The 15,438-nt window shown below is 49.8% G+C and overlaps 1 protein-coding gene across 1 annotated transcript in view; it reads right to left on the reverse strand.

The window, feature by feature from the left end:
- Psat1 (phosphoserine aminotransferase 1) overlaps nucleotides 1–15,438 on the reverse strand; it is a 32,806-nt gene that overhangs the window by 5,395 nt on the left and 11,973 nt on the right. The window contains exons 3-7 of the mRNA XM_013018388.1: nucleotides 14,633–14,702; nucleotides 12,642–12,847; nucleotides 11,806–11,978; nucleotides 10,665–10,834; nucleotides 5,785–5,913 (exon numbers count right to left, since the gene is read on the reverse strand). Coding sequence (XP_012873842.1) covers nucleotides 5,785–5,913; nucleotides 10,665–10,834; nucleotides 11,806–11,978; nucleotides 12,642–12,847; nucleotides 14,633–14,702 — 748 coding nt within the window. The remainder of the gene's footprint in view (nucleotides 1–5,784; nucleotides 5,914–10,664; nucleotides 10,835–11,805; nucleotides 11,979–12,641; nucleotides 12,848–14,632; nucleotides 14,703–15,438) is intronic.

Here is a 15,438-nt window from a genome sequence, read left to right on the forward strand (position 1 = left end):
TAGTTGTACTGTCAAAGTTTATAGATTTGACAAACTTTATAGACCATGATAATGACAATTTGCCTTGTGAAGGTTAAAATGTGTTTGTGACTTTAAGTATCACTATCCCACAATACTGTGAAATCTGTGAGATTTATGTAATTACTTAATCTCAATAAAAAATATTAAAAAAAAAACAGAAGTAGAGCTGTGGTTCAAAAGGGAGAACGCTAGCCTTGAGCAAAGGAGCTCAAGGACAGTACCCAGACCCTGAGTTCAAGCCCACAACCAAGGACAGACAGCGAGGGGGGGAGGGAGAGCTCTGAGTGCCGTGGCTTGTGCCCATAATCCTTAGATACTCAGGAGGCTGAGATCCTATGATGGCAGTTCAAAGCCAGCCTGGGCAGGAAAATCCATAAGAATCTTTATTTCCAATAAGCTACCAAAAATGCCAGAAATGAGATGTGGCTCAACTGGTAGACTGCCACCCTTGAGCAAAAAAGATAAGGGGTAGTACTCAGGCCCTGAGGCAAGCCCCAAGACTGGCCCACAAAGAAAAGCAAAAGGAGGAAGAATTAAGAACCTAGACCACGTTAACCACACCCCTACCCCATAATGAACCCATCCTAGTGTGGAACTAAATACCACACACACACAAACGATCATGTCATAAAAACTAGAGAGTGAGGATTAAATCACCACGCAACAGGTATTTACACAGCCCAATGACCCTGTGTCTCCGATAACAGGGGAGGAAAAAGAAAAACAATCCAAGAGCGGAAGGAAGGCTCCCAAGCGAGCAGGGGCAGCCCTGAAGGGATCTGTACAGGGTTCTAGGGTGTCAGCCGGTGCTGGCTCACAACTCTGACAGGCTTCAGAGGGAGGATGTGTGGGCAGACAGGGCCAGAAGTAGGAGGAAAGATATCTCATACCACAGAGGGACAGAAGCTTCTGACTTAGCCGCTGTGTTGGCCTCTGGCCAGAGGTGGCTGGGAGAGGCGGGACCCGATCCATGGCAGGCCCTGTGGACAAGCTCTGCGGGGAACCCAGCTGAACCTTTGGCCAATGAGAGGCCATGACTTGAAGACAGGGAATCTAACTATGGCACACAAGAGAGACTTAGAGAAAGACTTACGAGGCTGCTGGAAAGCTCTTGTTAGGAACTTCCTTGGTCAAAAGAAACGGGGCCAGTGCAAGTGGCTCATGTCTATAATCCTAGCAACTCAGGAGGCTGAGTTCTGAGGATCACAGTTCAAAGCCAGCCCAGGCAGGAAAGGCTTATCTTCAATGAACCACCAGAAAACAGGAAGTAGAGCTGTGGTTCAAAGTGATAGAGCACTAGCACAAAAGCTCAGGAACAGTGTCCAGGTCCTGAGTTCAAGCCCCACAACTACCACCAACAACAAAGAACCAAGAACCATCAACAACGAAGAACCAAGGCCTGTCCCAAGACACAGCACCGGGAATTTCAAGCATGGAGCACCAACTCCAGTGCCCAGTGCTTCTATGAATAACCACTGCCAGCCTTGGTTGCGTGTAGCCTGCGTGGATGACAGGTCTTTACTTCCTGAAAAAGGTAAGCTCCCATCTTTTGTCAAAACACAAGCCCCACCTCTAATCCCAGCCTCTCGGGAAGGACAGGATTCTAAGCCAACCCTCATAAGAAACTCCACGAGACTCTTCTCTCGAATTAGCCAACAAAAAATGGAGCTGTGGCTCACAGTGGTAGAGTGCCAGCTTTCAGTGGAAATGCCAAGCAAAGATGCAAGGTCTTGAGTTCAAGTCCCAGTACTGGCACCAACAAACAAAAAAACCCAAACAACAGAAGCACAGGTCACACAATGTCTCTGGCCCAGCTTCAGAGACACACAGGTTAAGAAGTAAGAAATCTGAATTCCTAAGTCCCTTCCTAAATCCCAACCTTGGCTCAAACGTGTTCTGAATAGTAAGCGCAGGCCGGCAGGCAGCACTGTGGGCTCATCAGCCACTGCGCCCCCGCCAGGCTTACCATGAAACTTCAGGAGGGGGTCACTTTTAACTGGCTAAAGGGATATGGGAGAAACAAGAGCCAAAACTGACTGCAAGGCTGGTGTGGGTCCCAAGCTGGGTGTGGCTCAGGCCAGCACCCTTCCATACAGAACGGATCTGTCACTTGGACATCTTCAGTACACTCTGTGTCCTCAACGCTGTGTGTCAGCAGCCTCCAAAGCGCTTTGTACAACGACAGCCAGAAAGAGTTAACAATGAGAAATGCTACTCGGTGGCACTGAGCTCACTCTCTTCACCCTTAGGTGTTAATCACACATTTCCACTCCATTCTCACAACCATCCCAGGAGCCAATCTGAAAACCCAGGCTTAGGAAGTCAGACCACGTGACTTTTAAGGCCCAGAATGCTCTGCTCCCCCCGGATGGCCCGTGGCTCAGCTCCGACTCGCCAGGGCTCAGGCTGTGAAATGAACGTGTCAACTTCCTGGGTTGTCTGGTCTCAGACTTCTCTACTGGGGATTAGTGACAGGGCTGCTGGAGGCCTAGCAACCAGCTAGAACCTGCGTAGGAAAAATGCTGCCCTCCAGAACACAAGGCGGGCGCGGGAGGGGGTAGACATCAGAAACAAAACCCAAGAAGCACAGGCAGTAAGTACGACGCCATTAAGACTAATGGAGGCCTCAGCGCCCCCTCCACAACTGCCCATCCCCCTGTGGGGGCTTTGTTGAAAAAAAAAAACCAAAGTGAAGAACTTCCTGAGAACTCAGCTGTGAACAGAGGGAGACTAACATTGGCTCCTGACTCTGGTAATGAGATTTTCTAGGCAGGCAGCCAACAGGGCGACAGGAGTTCCCAGATAGAGGCTGATTGTGAAGAGGGGGGGGGGGGGCAGGGCTGCTCCTGCGTGAGGGAGGAGCTCTGGGTCTGAGGGTGACCCAATTCCCCAACCCCCACAGAGGAGGACCCGCCGACTTGAGGAGATCCCCAGCCTTCTCTCTACCCTTCTTGTGTTTCAAGTTCCCCAGATTTTTCTCCGGAGGTAACCATCCCTCCATCCTCTTAATTTTGTGTCTAATTCACCTTCTGAGAAATACATGGAAGCCCACCAACAGTAAAAACCGGTCTCTCTTCTACAATAACCACCAGGTGCTTTACTTACTCTAGGGCTCTGGGTACTCTGGGGGGAGCCATGGACGACTAGTTATTCTGGGAGCCCCGGAAGTCTAGAACAAGGCTAGCCCAGAGTGGGTGCTCAGGAGCCATTAGTTGACTTGGGTGGCTGACAGGGCGGATGAACAGATGGATGGATGGATGGATGGATGGATGGATGGATGATGGACAGGTGTAAGTGGGTGGAGAGATGAATAGAGATGACCTCAGTGCTCTCCATACCTTCCTTCCAATGCTAGCATCCACCACCCACACCAGCAACATGCTGTCTGCTCTCCAAACACACTGTGCTTTCTTCTCTCTAGGCCTATGTGGGGCTGTCCCTGCCTTCTGAGAAGTGCCCAGAAGTATTCCTGCCCTCTCATTCTTCTCACACCAAAGGGACTTCCAAAAACTAAATAGCAACAGCCCATTTCAAGGCCATGTCACATTTTTTAGCACTTGGCTCTGAACTCCTTGGACCAACTACTCCTAATCTTACATGTTAAAATGGTTCCAATAGATATGGTGCCTATTCACAACGGAATTTTACAGCCATTAGAAAGAATAATAGCATGTCACCTAGGGGAAATGGATGGACCTAGGACAAATCATGCTGTATAAGGTAAGCCAAGCTCAGAGATGCAAATGGTGCATGTTTTCTCTCATGTGTGGAAGCTAGAGCCAATACTCCAGAACATGGTGAATTATACAGGATTCTAGACAGTCACACACAATGAGACCAAAGGGGAATACTCTTAGGAGCACAAAGGTTCAATGCCTATGTTCATCTGAGCATATAAAATAATCTTTATCAAAATGAACTCCAGGAAATGGAAACAAGAGCTTTTTCCTTTGTTGCTGTTTTTGCTTTCTTTTTGTCTTGTTTGTTCACAGGGAGGCATAGAAAGGGAGGGACAAAGGTGAACAAAGGCAGCAGCAGTACTCACCAGACGCTATGCTGAAAACAAACTACACAATTTATGGGTGGGGATGGGAGGGAAAAACGGAGAGCAAGGGAAGGGGTGTACTGTCCAAAAAGGTACTTAGGTAACTGCAGCCCCTCTGTACAAACCTTTATAGTAACAATTAAAGAATGAACGGTCCCAGCAAGCAATGGTGGGGTTTCCACGACTCCTCTCAGAGTGGCATCGGAGCCAGGGTGAAAACTTCCTTCAACCACCCGTCCCCACCCCCCCAGCTGGCACGTCCCTCCACTGCGCAGCACAGACAGGAATGTGCAGTGAGCACCCTTCCCCCAGCTGGCATGTGGAGAGGAAGCCAAAGGCCAGGGCTTCGAGCCAAGCCCATTCCCTCAGGGCCTGGGGCTGCAGTCACTGCAGGCCAGGCACTCACCGAAGCAGGCAAAGTGATGGCAGCAGCTGCTGGCGGTCCAAGGAGTACACCCCCCATGGGGGAGCCAGAGGCATGCTTCGCAAGGAGTACACCCCCCATGGGGGAGCCAGAGGCATGCTTCGCAAGGAGTACACCCCCCATGAGGGAGCCAGAGGCATGCTTCGCAAGGAGTACACCCCCTGTGAGGGAGCCAGAGGCATGCTTCTATTAGAAGACTGGCCTTAAAAATTCCAAGTTAGGAGCAAGGCTTCATTTTCTTCTATTCTCTACGGTGCATGGGATTCTCAAAGGGAACCCAATTCCCTTCATTGCTGTTGGGCAGATATGTCTACCATAACAGAGTAGACCTCCAAGTATACTGAATACTCAGAATGAAGAGTCCTGGCTTAGTAACTGAGAACACACGTATGTGTGTAATAATATATATATATATATATATATATATATATATATATACATACATATGGAAAAAATTCTATTAATTACCGAAAGGATCCCGGGCCATCCTGGGGTGTGGGGAGCCTCTAAATCAAATGATCTGTCCTTGTAAGAGACAGAAAACCAGACAGAGCTGGAAGGAGAAGGTTACGACAACAGTCAAAAGACTGCCACCAGCCAGGACCACCTAGGGATACCAGAAGCTGGAACAGGCAAGAAATGGCTTCTTCCTTGGGGTCCTTGGAGGGGAACAAGCCCTAGGGATACCTTGATTCTCAGCTTCCAGCCCCCAGAAGGATAACAATTCCTGTTGCTCTAAGCTGCCAAGTTTGAGATACTCTATTACAGCACAGCAGCCCTAGGAAATTAACGCATGATACGTACATTCTCTGTATGGATCTTGGGCAAGTCAAGACATGTTCACTAATCATTTTGTCCTATAAACATTGAACCGGCCATCAGCAACTCCATTCAGAGTATCGGGTCAGAATGAGAAGCAATAAACTCTTTTGTAAAGGAAAGGGGCCAGAGTGCTTATACCCAAAGAGGCCGTAGATAAATAAAGTCAACAATTCCCAGCCCAGGTTCTTTTACCCTAATGACAAGCAAACATCTCTACTCCAGGGAGAAAATGAATTCTTCCCAGGGAATTTGTTTGGGGTTAGAAATATCACTACCCTTCCCCCACCCCACCCCGCAGACATGGGTCCTAAAACCTGGACTTCCTGAGATGGGGGAAGGAGGGCAGAGCTCAGTGCCATCACCCCTACCACCCGGTACAGGACCACCAGCACTCACAACAGTGCCCTAGGGAAAGGACGACAGGTCTCCATTCACAAGAGGCAAAATGTGAGCTAGAAAGCCAGGGACTTACACGTAGAAGCCTTGAGAGTTGTCGATGATCTCGTAGATCATTTGAGATTTGATGGCGCTCAGCTTCTCCATGGCGGCCGCCCCGCCGTTGTTCTTAATCCACTCCAGGACCACGCCCATGACATAGATGCTGAAAGGGGTTACAAGAAAAATCCAGTTGAGTTCACAGCCAACTGTTCCAGTGGCCTCCAGACAGGACTTGAAGACATGGTGAGAAGCAGGTGAGATAAAAGCCTGTAAACAAGAAGGGCAGGAAACGGGGCCCCATCAACGCGATTCTGTCTTCCTTTGCTCGTCACTGTTTTGGCAAACAGGTCTCACCAGGCCACGCTGGCCTCCGATTTGCAATCCTCCTGCCTCGGCCTGCCAGTGCTGGGATTATGGGTATGTCACCACACCCAGCTGGGTCATCCCAATTCTAGGCCCACCAGGGCCCACGGAAAAGAGGACTAATGAGGACACTTCAATGCATGCTACAGTTGTCCCTCTAAACCCCGCGCAAACATGATACACACATGTAGCACCCTTCCCTACCCTGAGGCAGAATTATCCGTCCCCTCACCCTTTCGCTCTTGGCTTCCTGAACCCCCTTACCCGTTCTATCATGTGTTCCTTTATTTTATTCTTCTGTGTACTTATAGCTCTGGGGCGAGAAGCTCCCATTGTTCACCTTGTCTATCCCACAGTCCACACTCAGTACCTTCCATGGGCAGAGACAGCCTGGCCTAATGGTGGAGGCAGGCTGGTTGTGATGGTGGCCCCCATCACCGCATTATGGCAGGAAGTATAAAACAGGAGCATCACTGTGCAGGACAGGCCAGGCAAAAAGCCAGAGCACATCTCAGAACTAACCAGAGTAGATGCGTACTGGGTTCATGCTTATAATCCTAACTACTCGGAAGACTGAGAACTAAAGATTTCAACCAGGACAGATAAATCTGAGACTCTTATCCAATTAACAGCAAAACGCCAAAACTGGAGGCATGATTCAAGTGGTCAAGCTAAAGAAAGCCTAAGGCCCTGAGTTCACGATCCAGAATTCACACACACACACACACACACACACACACACACACACACACACACGAGTAGTGAGCTTTCTGACAGTCACTGTGGTCTGTTTCTGAGGATAATACCTGAGAGCCAGCCGAAGTGGGAGATAAAGTCATGATTCTACTATGCAGGTCGCAAGTCTAGCCCACTGCTATTGGGGGCAGTCAACAAGCATCACAATCAGAGAGGCCAAGCCAGCCACTCCGGGAGCACAGAGCACACTTGCAGCAAAATATACATGCGTGAGTTCTAGAAATGCTGCTGCCTGCCCTCGTTCCAAAACAACACTCTGTAGTGTCCCGTTCAACCCCAAACTCTTCCTCCACTACACCCACAAACCACACACCAGCCGTGCGTGCCACAGACCCAAGCAGAGCTCCGCTCACACTCGCCCACTGGCATCACAGGATCGGAGCGGGCAGAATCGGCAGAAAGCATGCCCACTGTCACGGTCTGCCCGCAGGCAGCCCTCAACCCTCATCCTCCGTCTACAAAGCCTCAGCAAGCAGTGGCTAGAGCTGAAGGATGCAGGCTGCCCTTCAGGGAAAAGATGACCCTGGAGTGGAAGCTCCTGAGCCTTACTACCCAGCTGGACAGGTCCGGCACTGACCTCCAGACGCCGTGGCTCCACTCACAGAAGCCCTGGGGTTGGCAATCCCTACTCCTTTATGCTCGACTTCCTCCTGCCGAAATCTTACAACGCCGGGAGTCTCTAAGGCTCATGCCTGCTTTCTCCATTCTCGCCACCACCCACGCATCACCATTCATCGAGTCACAGCTTCACTTCTGAAAGAGCCAACTGCAAACACACGGATGTATCATCTAAGCCTGTTCAGTTTTTAAATCAGTGAGTCTGATTCTGCAAAATACCACACAGCATTACAAGAACAAACAGCTAAGGTAGGAATTTGCACCAGGGCATATTGCTGGGTGGAAGAAAAAAAAAAGAATTCATACAGTCTGAATTGTTCAGCTCACATTCCATTTCCATGATTAAATATGACTGCGTTCACTCACTGTCTGTAGGTTCAGCATCCATAAAACCTGGTAGCAGCTGTGAGCTGGTGGCTCACAATTGTCATCCTAGCTACTTAGGAGGCTGAGATCTGAGGATCATGGTTCAAAGCCACCCCAGTCAGGAAACTCCATGAGACTTTTATCTCCACTGAACCACTAGAAAACCGGAAATGGCACTGTGGCTCAAGCAGTAGAGCCTGAAGAGCTGAGGGCCAGCACCCAGGCCCAGAGTTCATGCCCCACAACTGACAAAAAAAAAAACACGTGGTACCAAAACCACTTGGAGGAAATTAGGGACAAGAGTCTATAATGAACATGGACATACTTGTTCTGGTTCCTGCTCCTCATGCAATAGAATAACAACCATTACACGGTTTACATTCCACTAGATGTCATTAAGTAATCTTGACATGACTGGAGCATATCCCGGGCATCTCTAATTACTGTGCTATATTATATAAGGGAGCTGACGGAGAATTCTGGTAGCCATGGGGATGGCTAGATTCGCAGATGTCCAGGAAGGGTCTTTGAGAATCCACAGCAAGCAGCTACCCTGGTTGCCCTGGTTACTTTGCTTCCTTCAATTTTTTTTTCTTTCTCTGAGCCAGACCTGGGGCTTGAACTTAGGGTCTGTTCCTGAGTTGTCGGGTGTTTTTTTTTGCTCAAGGTCAGAGCTCTACCACTTGAGCCACAGCTCCACTTCTGGCATAGAGATAGGAGTCTCACACTTTCTTGCCCAAGCTGATTTTGACTCGTGCTGCTCAGATCTCAGCTGCCGAGTAGCCGAGATGACAGGCGCGAGCCACTGCGCCCAGCTTCACTTGGAAACTTTGGCTAAGACTATGTTACTTTTATAAACTTTCTCAAGCAATACAAATGATTGCATGCATAAGGGCTTAGAAAAGCACCCTGGACAGCAGCCAGGCCATCTTCCTGACTGATCAGAAGCTTTCTGGCTGGAGGCTGATGAATTACTTTCTGGGAAGCAGGTGTCAGTCACAGAGCCGAGCACAAAGGACAGCTGGAGAGCTGGTCTCCCCACACCCCCCTTCCTCCCGGCACTCCTTGTGTGTACACTCAGGCTTCACTCCTCCCACACTGGAGAAGGCAGCTGGCCAGCCGAGGTGAGAGCATGGGCCACACTAAGCCTTCTGCACAAGCTCAAGAGGGGTGGGGGGGTTGCACCATCTCCCCCCAGTCCAGTAAGAACAGCAGACTGGTCAGTACATCCTTTGCCTCTAATTCTTATTGAACTAAAAGTAACTGAAGCAGAAGTGTATTACCTTGCTTCATATTGCAGCTACAACAAATTCATGATCAGGGCTTCAGTCAGATGTAAGTGGGGAAAATGGGTTGAAGTCAGGGCTTGGGCACTATCCCTGAGCCTCTTTGTGCTCAAGGCTAGAGCTCTACCACTTGAGCCATAGCATCACTTCACACACACACACGTTTTGGGGGGGCTATCAGGGGTGTTTAAGCATCATTATCTCTACCCACTAGCTGGTCCAGGGTGCTCTACCACAGGCTGAAGAGAGTCGCACTGCGACCCTTTATTCCAACCCAGTTCACTTCTCAGGGCAACAGAGCAGCTATTTGTGGCGCAGCTGATCCAGCACAGTTAAACAAAGACGCAAGGAGGGCCCTAGGCCTTCCAGCTCTCACCACGCCAAACAAAAAAACACAAGAATTAAAAGAACACCTGACTGCATCTTTCCAGACACCAAACCGAACAGAAGAGAAAAAGAACACCACAGCGTCTCTTCAGAGAGGGGCTTCCCCTGCTCGGTGGGCAGGACACAGGCAGGGCTCTGGGTTCCTGCGGGCCTTACAGTCCAGCTCAGAGGAGGGACAGGACTTTGTTCACCTGCCTGTGAGACAGGTTTCACCGAACCACTGTCAAACCCTGCTGAGTTCAAAAGACTTCAAGCGGGCACCAGCCTGTATCACTCAGAATTCTGTCGGTCTGGGTGCAAGAAGCATCAGAGCAAATGAGCACCAGGATCCCCTTTCCTGGGAAAGACGGGGCACAAAATCAGGACAAAATCAGGCATCACGAGGGCTGCACAAAACCCAGAGGAAACGTCCATCACCCTTCTAACCTTGAAAACGATTTTTCTCCTTCCTTCCTTTCTTCCTTTTTTCTGCCAGAACTAGGGCTTGAACTCAGAACCTTTTTCACTCAAGGCTGGCATGCTACCACTGAGCCACAGCTTCACTTCCAGCATCTGGTGGTTAATTACAGATAAGTGTCTCATGGATTTTTCTGCTTGGGCTGGCTTTGAACCTAGACCCTCAATCAGCCTCCTGGGTAGCTATGATTATAGTTATGAGCTACCAGTGCCTACCTAGCCCTTTGTTTCTTAAATGGTGTGGGAGACATTTTCCTTCACAGAAAGGGAACTGTAACAAAGTCCTGAGAGAGGTGAAATCACTGCTGCACCAGCACCTGATAATTTTGATCAAGAAAGCTGCACTGCTGGCAAAGTTTGGAGACACACACACACACACACACACACACAGCTAGGGATCAAAGCACATTCTCTACTGGTAAACTACATCCCCGACCCTGAACTATTTGTTTGAAAGCAGCACACAGGACCTCATCTACAGAGAGCCTTGGGTTAATGGTTGAACGGCCAGGTCACGGATTACCAGGATCAAACAAAAAATAATACAAGGCAACAAGAATTGAGCAGATTGTGGACACGGGGTCAAGCGAAGAGGTGAGCCACGCAGCGGATGCTACCGGGCCGCTGGAAGCTGCTGGGGGCCTTCCACCCAGAAGGGAAATCCGCTACATCCCAGGGTTACCTGAAGCACGGAGGCGTGTTGTACAGTGAGCTGTTACCAGCCTGCACTTTGTATTCCAGGACCGAGGGGCACTCTTTGAGGGAGAACCCCAGCAGGTCATCCCGGATGATCACCACCGTGACCCCGGCCGAGCCAACGTTCTTCTGAGCACCAGCAAAAATCACACCAAACTTTAAGAAGAAAGAAAGACATGCTACTTTAGAATCACTTGTAGTCATTCATGCGCAGTGGAAGGCAAGTTCTCAACCGCTTTCCCAGGCACGGTGTTCTATGGCCCAACTCCTAGGCTTCTCTAGGATCCTGGAACCGCAAGCCAAGCCCAGCAATGGAAAGGCCTTATACATGTCCATGGTGCACCTCATTCTACATCCAAACCAACCTGTTAAATGGCCTCTCTAGGCTGTGGGTGTAGCTCAGTGGTGCAGCATCGGCTTAGCACATGCAAGGTCTTGGATTTGGTCCCCACACCACAAAGTAAGTAAAACAGAAACACTAGGCGTGGGGGTACACCCCTCAGGAGGCCGAGGCAGGAGATCTCCACTTCAAAGCCACGCTATTATACGTAGTGAGGCCCTATCACAAAAACCAAGAATAAACTCACAAAATGAGGCTTCCAGATATTCTTGGCAACCAAGGAAAAACCTACAGCAGCTAACAGAAAGCCTATTTGTACAATTTATACCATTTTTAATATCTTTATCTTTTGTCATTAGAAAGGTGATGTAGAGGGGCCACAGTTCCGTGAGTCAGGGGAAGGGTGCGTTTCTCTGTGGACAGTGTCACTCCTTCCCTTGCTCTCCTCCAGTTTTCCACCTACACAGTGTCTCGAGAGGCCACTGCGGCATTTGTTCACCCTTTGTCCCTCCATTTCTGGGCCTATTTTTAACTCTTCAGTGATAACAGGTTTTAATTACTTTGGTCATCACTATCGATCCTGGAGATCACTTCCCCCTGAGGACTGGGAGGGGGAGGCAATCACGTCTACAGGGCAGGTCCATCAGCCTGTTCCCTGGCTTTGCCTGGGCTTCAGGGACTCTGCCAGCCCCCCACTCTCTTGGCCTGTCCTGTATTGGTACACCAATACCCCTTGGATAAACCGAGTCCCTGGTACCCCTCCCACCCAGCCTCTTTGATACAGCACCTTGGAAACATCCACTGGTTTGGACAGGAAGTTAGAAGACATGTCGCAGACCAGCACTGCCCCCTTGACGTCAGGGATGAAGTCGAATTCCACGCCGTGCACCGTCTCGTTGGCGCAGAAATAGACATAGGATGCGTCGGGGTTAAGGTTCCAGGTAGTCGGGTCGGGAATTTCTATCACAAGAAATCAAGTTGGAGACACTGAAATTCGGAACTGATGCTGCTGGTCAGGGAAAGGTGAGTCCAGACACCTCACACTGACAGATCCATCGCCATCGCTACCCATACCCCAGCACCAGGGCAGTCCCCCACTTAGAATGGGGGGGCATCAAAGATGATATGCAGGGTACAGATGGGGTCTTCCTCTGTGACCCAGCACCCATCTATCCCACGTGTGGCTTCTGTCTAGAAATTTCTTCCCAGGCCCCCAGCTCTCTCCCACACTCAGCCCATGTGGTTCCAAGGGACCCAGAGGCAGGATGTGACTCCAGCACAGACAGGGCCCGATTCAGACTGGGGGACGGGGCAGAAGGTTGCTGGGAATGTTCTGGTGAAGGTCTTAGAACTTGAGAGACGAAAGGTCAGGAGAGCAGCTGCAGCCAGAGAGGAGACCGCCTGCCTTCCTAACCATGAAGCCACAGAGGAGGAAAACCAGAGACTCGAACCCGGCTTCTCTGGTGGAAGCCCCGGGCTGTTCTGCTAAATGAGCCAGCCTCGGGGTGCTCTTCCCACAGAACCAAGTCCGCACCACCCCACTAGGGGGCAGAGGTCACAGACGTGCAGGCCAGGGTGACCTCCATCGGCACTCACCACTCAGCTCGCCCCCCCAAGACTTACTTGTGTAACTCCCAAGTTTGGGGTGGACGATATTCACAGTCCCAAACTTCTTGGCCTCCTCAGCGGCCTTGGCTGACCAGGCTCCGGTCACCACGTAGTCGGCACACCGTCCGGCTTTCAGGCCGATCAGGTTTAAGGGGACAGCACTGAACTGGCCAGACCCGCCTCCCTGCACAAAGATCACCTTGTAGTTGTCGGGAACAGCTCTGGGCAGAAGCACAGGGGACAATAAACACACAAGTGCACGCAGTGAAGATGCTCCTGGTCGTGGTTTGCCGTAGATCTAGCACCAGAAACACACACAGTCCCCGTCCCGCTGTGTCTTCCCACACCGTCCTTCCTGGGACAGCCCTGGCGGGGGAGGGGGGCTACCATGCCTGTGAACAGAAGCACTTCCTCCTGTGGCAGGCAACACCCTGCCGCTGCTGTAAGGAATCATCCTTTTGCTGTTCGGTCACAGAATTCAACTGTAACCAATCCCAGGTGCTGGAGATGAGCACCTGACCCAAGCTGGCCAATGGGGTTCAGTTCTGAGACCTTGGCTCCAAGGCCTCTTCTGAAGAAGGGCTTTTTCTATTCCTGTAGAAGCTCATCCTATCAAACCTGTTGGCTGTGTGGCAACCCTTTTGTGTGTGTGTTCTGGGATTTGAGCTCAAGGCACTGGGCTTGCTAAGAAAGCAGGCTTCTAGTTGAGCCCATCTCTAGCCACCCCCCTTTTTTTTTTTTCGGTCCGGTCGTGGGGCCTGAACTCTGGGCCTGGGCGCTGTCCCTCAGCTCTTCAGCTCAAGGCTAGTACTCTACCACTTGAGCCATAGCGCCTCTTCCAGTTTTGTTTTGTTTTTCCTTTTTTGCTTATGTGGTGCTGAGGAATCGAACCCAGGGCCTCAGGCATGCAAGGCAAGCACTCAAGCACTGAGCCACCTTCCCAGCTAGGCCTTTTAAATGGCATTTAGTTATGTTTCAGGTAGGCTATCACCCATAATCCAACCTCACCCCACGATCCTACACATTCCTACATATGGCCTTCTACACAGCTGGAACCGCAGATATGTACCACCACACTTAGCTTACTAAGGTAAAAGTCTTGATAACTTTTTGACCAAGATGCTCTTGAATCTCAATCCTCCCCAATCTCTACCTCCAGAGTACCTGGACTTAACAGATATGAGCCACTACACTAAGATCTAAGAAAGCAGAATGGACTGGGACAATTGAGCACAGACATATAAATAAAATAATTAAGGAAGGGCAGAGCAAGGTGGTACCGTGTTGGGAATTAAGTTTTTGTGAAGATATCTTGCTCTGAACTGTGCCTGGCCTATGACTTGTGCTCAGAAAAACAGCAAAGCATCCAGGCAGGACTTACAGGATTCCCACCGAGAGATTCTTAGCAGCAGGAAGGGCCAGAGGGCAAGGCTATGATATGTCATTCAGATGCTAGGCCCTTCAAGTCCTGGGACTGGGCGCTGTCCCTGAGTTCTTTGGCTTAAACCACTTAAACCACAGCTCCACTTCTGGCGTTTTTTTTTGGTTAACTTGACATAAAAGTCTCACGGGCTTTCCTACCTAGGCTGACTTCAAACCATGATTCTCAGCCTTCTGAGTAACTATGATTACAGGTGTGAGCCACTGGCACCTGCCTGAACTTCTTCATATCTACCCTCAACCAAGTGACTAACAGATGACAGAAGGCCGTATTTAAGCCCCCAGAGTTAGATAAGAACTCCCCTGCCATGTCACAGAGAGAACGACCTTCTACACACAATGGTCCAGCACCTTTAGAAATACAACTTATAATGAAAATGACAACACACAAATGCAGGCTGGGACCAAGTCTAAGAGTTTCTGTACTAACGGTGAATTTGGGAGAGGCTCCAAGAGATGGTTTTTAATGATAGAATATTCTGGACCAACAGGAGCGCGCAGCAAACAAGGTAACAAACATTCAGATTTATGGCGCACTGGACCAAAGTAACAGAATTTAAACTTACAACAATTCCCGCACAAGATTCTCTGTGTTGTTAATGATTTTAGCGAAATCTGATGACCTGTGGCTCATTTCTGTACAAAGAAAGAAACAAATTTTTTAAAGTTTAGTCCAATACCAAACATCTACGCAATTTACAAAGCTATAACATAAAAAAAATGTCAAATTTTTTGGGCCCACCCAGGCTTGGTTAAGGGTCAGTCAGACTGATTCTCAGATTATGAACGCTTTAGTCTTATAGTCATTGCAGAATGAGCTTTCAAGTATCACACTCAATTAACAAGCCACTTATTAACTCATTATCAAGCTCTCATCACTCCACACAAGATAGCTTTCTCACAAACCTAAATCCAAGCACAAACGCGGACTCGGGGACAGAGCACCCAACTCCACATGATGATTCCATTCACGGAAATCTAAGTATAGGCGAGACATGGTAGCACACCTACAATCCCAGCACCCAGGAGGGTGAGACAGCAAGATCTGCAGGTTAAGGACAGCCTGGGTCCGCTCCGACCCCCCCAAAACAGCCAGGTGCCTGTAACCCTAGCGACTCGGGAGGATCTGAGGATCACAGTTCAAAGCCAACCGAGGCAGATAAGCCCCCATGAGACTCGTATCTCCAATTAACCACTCAAAAGCCAAAAGTGGCACTGTGGCTTAAGTGGTAGAGCACTTGCCTTGAGCACAAAGAGGCTCAGTAACAGCACCCGGGCCCTGGAGTTCAAGCCCAACAACCTACGAGGAGAGGGAGAGGGGGAGAGGGGAAGGGGGAGGGGGAGGGAAAGAGGGAGGGGGAGCGTGGGGCTT

This window comes from Dipodomys ordii, unplaced genomic scaffold, assembly GCF_000151885.1.
Source record: "Dipodomys ordii isolate 6190 unplaced genomic scaffold, Dord_2.0 Scaffold40, whole genome shotgun sequence".
Taxonomy (NCBI): Eukaryota; Metazoa; Chordata; class Mammalia; order Rodentia; family Heteromyidae; genus Dipodomys; species Dipodomys ordii.